Consider the following 6763-nt stretch of genomic DNA (forward strand, 5'->3'; position numbering starts at 1 on the left):
CAAAATAAAAGACGAAAAGCACCCTCTTTCATACCTTCTTGTTGCATAGATGTATTTTTTCCCTCCTTCATCCTAACTTTCTCCCAAGCATTTAATGGGAACTTACAAAGAGCTATGAGGTAGGCTAGACTGAGAGAACATGGCCCAAGGTCATTCAGGAAGTTTAGTGGCAGAATGAGAATTTGAACCCGATTGCACTAAACGTTGGGCCAAACTGTAGCCATTATACTATACTGCCAACACCCTTATGTTAACATTTTCAGTTTTTACTTTTTCCTTGACACTGTTACCTAACGTAATGAGCTAACGTGCCCTGAATACAAGGGAATACAGGTGTGCAATATCAGTCCATGTGTTTGGCAAGCAGTTTGAAGCATCAATATTAATTAGGCCAGATTTAAATGCTGCTTTTACCTAGTCAGTGCAGTGTAAGCTTGCCAACTCTGAGTTGGGAAATTCCTGGAGATTTTGGGATAAAGTCTTAAGAAGGCTAGGTTTGGTGAGGGGAGAAACCTTAGTGGGGTTTAATGCCAGAGTCCACTCTCCCAAGTATTAGTTTTCTCCAGGAGAATGATGTCTGTAGTCTGAATATCAATTATAATCCTGACAGAGTTCTAGGCCCCATCTGGAGGTTGGTGGGAGAACGAGTTCTTTATCTGTAGGTCCCTGAGATCAGTCCCTGAGATCAGTGGTTTGAATTCGAAGTTAGGGGCATGGCCTGGCAAGCTGCAGATATTGCACTAAACCCCAGGGTCCTTCAGCTGAAGAACGTTTAGGTCTAGGTGTGTTTATGACTGCTCATTGAACTGATTTGTACTTTGTATGTTTTTAATTCTGTTGTAAATTGACAACAACAACAACAACAACAACAATAATAATCCTGACAGAACCCAAACCCTTCCCAGCTGTGAGGACTGAGGGACATATGGGAATTCAGAAAGTCACTCAAAAGGAAAATATATGATTACAAATGGGATTTTGATAGTCTTTGCGCTATGTGGCATCTGTCACATGTGTAGTGAGGGCTTCAGTCTGTGGTAAGAATTACTGGGATATCATTAGGTGTGTTGTATCCAGAAGGCCAGGCATGAAGATCAGGACGCAACACACTTTTAAACAGAAGAAGAGGTTAAGATAACAACAAGAGGGTTCTTCTCTGCACATAGGTACAACAACTCTCTCATTTTCCTTAGCTTCCTTTTTGTCGTTTTCCACAGTGAATTCTGGAGTGGATCACAGCATGTGTTAAATCCAGAAATACTGGTCTGGTTGAAGGAATGGAGTTGTTAGAAATGCCAAATCCAGCACAGTTCCACCTGGCTTCATGTGGAATCGATAGGCTTGAGACAATTCAAGTAGTAAAACCACCTTTTCAGTTATGACTCACTGTGGTTACCAGCTTTCTTTCTCCATTGCTAAGTATGGAAATGTTAATGCATAATTTTTGTGTAATCTTAAAACCAACTGATTTTCCCGTTAGCCATTGACCTTAGTTTGTACCTAAAGTTAAAAAGTTACATGTTGATTTCTTCTGAATCCTATGTTCAGCTTCTGAAAGTAAGAAAGGTCATTTTTTTAATTAGTTCTTCTTCTGAAGAAAGTACAGTTTGTAGCTTTTCTATTTGAGATGGGGTGGGAAAGATTAAAAGCATGGCGAATGTAGGACTAAGTCATTAAAGCAAGGGTGTCGAACTCATTTCTTATGAGGGATGGATTTGACATAAGATTTGACTTTGTCAGGCTGGGCCACGTGTGTCATAAAATGTAATGCCAGGTAGCAGGGTTATAAACTTTATAAAGGACACAGAAAAACACAATTAAAGATATTATAGCAGTTATTCCATTGGAGCCCCACATTAGGGGCTGGTATTTCTCTGCAAAACTGAAATTCCTTGAGTTTGTTGAACTCTATATTTTAACTGTGGTTAGTCCCAACCCCCCCCCCCGAAATATAAACTACAAATATAAATGGTCTTAGCCTAGGACCCAGGGGAAGAACATGAAACAGCTGAGCATTGCAAGCTTCTCCTCCCCCTCCCCCAGTCTACTCAGAGTGGCAGTGGCTCTCCAGGGTCTCAGGGCTTTTGTGTTTTTTTTTTACAGGGTGGTTTGAAATAATAATTTTGGTTGCCCTCTTCAGCACTTGTTCTGCTATTTTCCATTGGAACTCCACATTAGGAGGGTGTGTATGTGTGTGTGTGTGTGTGAAAACTAGTATTTCTCTGCAAAACTGGAGTCTCTTGAGTTTGCAGAACTCTATTTTTTAACCCTGACTGGTCCAAACCCTCCCCCTCCCAACCCTGAAAATGTGCCTGCCTAACCTGGAAAGGTGGGAGAATTATGGGATTTTACAAAGCCAGTTTTAAAATAAAAAAGAAGCACAAGGATCACAGCAGAAGGACACTCCCCCCAGCTCCTACCTGTGACGAGGACTACAGAGTCTTAGAGCCATGGCTCGGAAGTTTGGCAGCCCTGCCCTGTGCTTCCTGCTTTGAGACAGCCCCATCTTCTGCTCTTTATACTCCCACACAGCTTAAGCTGAGAACAGCAAGGCTGGGCAGGGGAAGGGGGAGAGAAGAGAGCCCCACTCCTGGGCTGGATTAAAGGGCTGGGCAGGCCAGTTCCGGCCCATGGGCCACAGGTTTGACACCCTGCATTAAAGTATTTTCACAACTTCCTAAACAATTTACAATAAAAGTAATATCTGTTAAATAACTGAGAGAGAATCTTCAAACCCTGGTATTTTTTAAAAAGTATTTTTACATGGAAAAGAATAAATCATTGGTTCTTAGTGGCTTTGCTACAACCCAAACAATGACACTTCTGCAAACTTGAGCAGACCCCATTTAAAAGTTCATCTGTTGAAGGTTTGAAGCCCTTTATAGCTACTGTGAGGTTTTTACCGTGAAAAGAGTTGTGTCTCCCCCCCCCCCTTTTAGGGCAAGCTGCCATTGGGGGACAGTAGTGAATCAAACATGTTCAAGTCAAGCATGTTTTCCTGAATGTGAAGAAGCCTAAATGTGGTTAAAATGGGGGACTGAATCTTTGTCTGGGATCCTGTGGTGGCTGACAGCCTGTTTATCAAACTACTTTTGTGGGAACCTGAATTTCCTCCTCAGTATTAACCTAGTAAAATGTTCATTTGAAAGTGTTCCCATGTGGTAAAATCCCAATTTCACATTCTGAGCTGGAGGCCAGCAAAATTATCAGCAAGGGTCAAACGTCTGCTCTTTATTATGATCTAGTTACACCCAAGTAATGTATATTAAGAATATTATCAATCATAATATTGCTGTGAGGTAAAAAAAAAAGTAATCACAAAGCAGGTCAGGCACTCTTAATTGATTAAATCTGCATAAATGTATACGTGAATCAGAAAATCAATCATTCTGAAGGAAAACACACAGTTTCCTTGTGTTTTATGTGATGCAGGCATGTGTCACAACAGGAAATGTCTTAAAAATACACCCACTCTTATAGGGGAAGTTGACTAGCAGAGGAGGCTGCTTCTTTAACAGAGGTTCACTATACAAAAATCAACATGGGAAACTTTTCAAAGTGTAGAGCTCAGTGTTATCACCTGCTAACAGCTTCAGATCAAACTACTGCTAAAGGGACAGCTGCCGGGATGCTTCAAAAGTTGGCAGAGAGAAGGGAAAATGCCTTTTTAAGATGGCACTTACCCACCATTAAAAATAGTTGGCTTAAAAAAACCTGTCCAATTTATTCAGGGCACCTTTTTAATTAATCAAAAGGTTTTTAATACAGTAATCTAACCAATTAATTAGCAAAACATGACACCCTTCTATCCTTCATAGTGGTGACTTTCATGTGTGTTTAGGTAGAGGACTATCTGTGAGGGAAATTAGTTGCAAAATCCTGTTTAGTAATTAGTTTCGACAGAGTAGAAATGTGGCAGGTAAAAAAAGCCTGCTTATAAAACTTTGTTGTCCCTTCTCATTCATCTGTGCTGGCAACTGAAGGTAATAGATTTCACTGCTGGTTGATGAGTCCTGTCCTGAGGAGATTAAAGGTCATAATTTTATAATCTCTTATTCACATGTGAACCTTTCATAGAATATGATTGTTTTAAATGGAATTTATTATGTGAATAAATAAGTGGCTAAGTGAATCTCAAAATTTCAGTTATAGTCTGGGAAATGTACTCTTTTTGTTGCATATGTTGGGTTCTTTAAGAATTTATTACGTTGTTAACAATGCCACAACAATAAATTATGATTTCTGTTTAATTAAAAAGGTATGTGTTTATTCCAGATAGGGCACATTCTTCACCACTTAGGATTTAAATGGAAATATATTATTTTCAAAATTCTGTCTGTTGTGCATGTAGTCTCATGAGACTGTCCCGGACTATGGAACTTATTCTGAAACTGTCTTTCCTTCAAATAATGTATTTTGGCCAACAAAATTTTCTTCTAGGTTGTGCTTGTACATTTCTTCAGGTATCTGAGGAAATGTGTGTGCACACAAAAGCTTATACCTAGAATTAAACTTTGTTGGTCTTAAAGGTGCCACCGGACTCAAACTTTGTGCTGCTGCTTCAGACCAACGTGGCTGCCCACCTGAATGTATTTTAGCCAGCGTCTGAAAAGAAAACCACTAGAAAAGCCTATACATAATACAGTTTGGGAAATATGATGATTTGGGTTTTTTTAACTTGCTTTCTGGTAAGATTCAAGCATTTCTCTGTCACAGACTTGTAACAGGGAACTCTCCCTGAGTCCATCCCCATCTGATCCATAGAATCTCAAGAGTCATGACAGAAAATAATCTTTTAAATCTTTGAACTTCTTGTAAAAATTGGTTTTTAGCCTCCCCCCTCGAGTGTATCTATTCCCTTCCTTTGGACCTGCTTTCTAGGTTTTTGAGTGTTTTAAAATGCTCCCACAATCATGAGGACTAGAGACATAATTTTTAGAAGAAAAACTGGGGTTCTCAGGGTCTAATAAGCGATACAAATGGAGCACTGAAGTGACCTGTTCCCCTGGGGGTTTGCCATTTACCCTGTTCCATCTGACATATAAGACAACCTGAACTATCATAATTGTTATCTCAAAAAGTGACAGCCCCCTCCACCCCTTTTGTGTATTTTTTGTTGCTTGCCAGCTGTGGAAGACGTTAAACCCAGCAATTAACCCATATGTGACCTACCATATTCAACTGATTTCCAGGCAGGGACTGAGTAGTAACTCTAGCTGGTAATTTGAACCCTCCTGTATTTGTAATTATGATTTTTAGAGTGTAATGGCTGTACTAAATCCTTTTCCTTTTGCTCTGTAGCCGCTGTTGTGACAAGAAAAGCTGTGGCAACAGAAATGAGACTCCTTCAGATCCAGTGATAATTGACAGGTAAGGGTTGCTATTCTTTTCCTTGAATTTATTTCAGGTTTTGTTTATTTATTTATTTGTGCGCACCTCATTATAATGAGACACCTGCCCTGTGCTGCTAATGGGCAAAGGGTTATGTGGCTATGTGGGCGTAATACCGTTGTTCATATGGAATTAGTTGTGTGCTGTAAGGTTTTGATTCTTGTAGAAGGACCATTTGGTTTGTAGCTGTGAGCAGAGGCTCTGTGAAATGTTCAGATTGCAGTCTCTGATTCAGGCTCTTAAAGGGGATATTTTTCTCTCCAACTTTCCATGTCTCAATTCGCATGCTGTGCCTGGGAAGATTCAGGAATATAAAATAATAATAGTTTGTGATTTATGAAATGTGGTTGGATGCTTATAAATATTTAACTTTTTACTTTGAAAAATGTTTGAATCATTATCACTTTTTAGCTACAGTAGTTCCCTCGGATTCAATCTATCTAAATTGTATGGTTTGTTTTATTTTATTTATGCATAAAGAGATCTGCAAACTAAAGTCAACACACACACACCCCCCATCGCTTCCAGCTTGTTGTCTTTGGTTTGAGAACAATTTTGATTGTATTGTCAGTTGATTAATTCATTTTGCCTCTCTTAATTATTATGGTTTCTAAACTGATCCAAATTACTAATCTGACATGACCGAATAAATCACTATAGAACAATAAATTCACTGGAGTTGTTCTGTGCAATTTGCACTCGGCAGGCTTGCAAATTAGGTAACGCTGTAGCCAAATAGTCATTTTTACATTTTAATTATTGAAACTTGTCATACAGAAACATATGATAAACAGCTATAATGTTGCATTACTCTGTGAGTGTTAAGTGACCACGCAGAGCTGATAATGTCTACCATTAGCTAAGAGAAGCAATAATATGTCAGGGTGGGGTGGTATGAAAAACTGAATTTCAAAGGCAAGATTTCATGTAGATATTTGCTGTCTAAATTAATGTTTGCTTTCCTAAGTTTAGGGTCTGGTCTTTGTTGCATTGCACAAAAAGTATAGCGTGTTATGCTGGAGCAAAGTGGAGTTCTATTTCATGGTAAATTTCATATATATAAGCTTGTAACAGATACCTTAAAATGATTCTCAAGTTGTGTATATATTTTTGAACTATGTCTCATGCACACATTATAAAAGCACAGAGGAAACTAAAAGTCATAAGGAAAGCCACAACACTGTATTTAAAGTGTCTTGGACAGGGATGTTACATGAAAGGTGGTACTGTGAGTTGTAGTCTTGTGTTTTTGTTTTTGACAGGCAATTGGTAAAGATGTTTAAATGCTTAATGGCAGTTTGACAGAAACATTGGTGTCACTACCTATTCAGAGATTTGTTGGCTACAATTAACTGAAGTCATAAAATCTTAG

The 6763-nt window shown here is 38.9% G+C and overlaps 1 protein-coding gene across 1 annotated transcript in view; it reads left to right on the plus strand.

Annotated features, from left to right (window-relative positions):
• The window catches only part of LOC107106851 (transcription factor COE1-like), a 28851-nt gene extending 23477 nt beyond the window's left edge, over positions 1 to 5374 (plus strand). The window contains exon 6 of the mRNA XM_015407066.1: positions 5302 to 5374. Coding sequence (XP_015262552.1) covers positions 5302 to 5374 — 73 coding nt within the window. The remainder of the gene's footprint in view (positions 1 to 5301) is intronic.
• Positions 5375 to 6763: the final 1389 nt, after the last annotated feature.

The sequence above is a fragment of the Gekko japonicus genome, unplaced genomic scaffold (assembly GCF_001447785.1).
Source record: "Gekko japonicus isolate JY-2015 unplaced genomic scaffold, Gekko_japonicus_V1.1 scaffold2245, whole genome shotgun sequence".
In the NCBI taxonomy this organism is placed as follows: Eukaryota; Metazoa; Chordata; class Lepidosauria; order Squamata; family Gekkonidae; genus Gekko; species Gekko japonicus.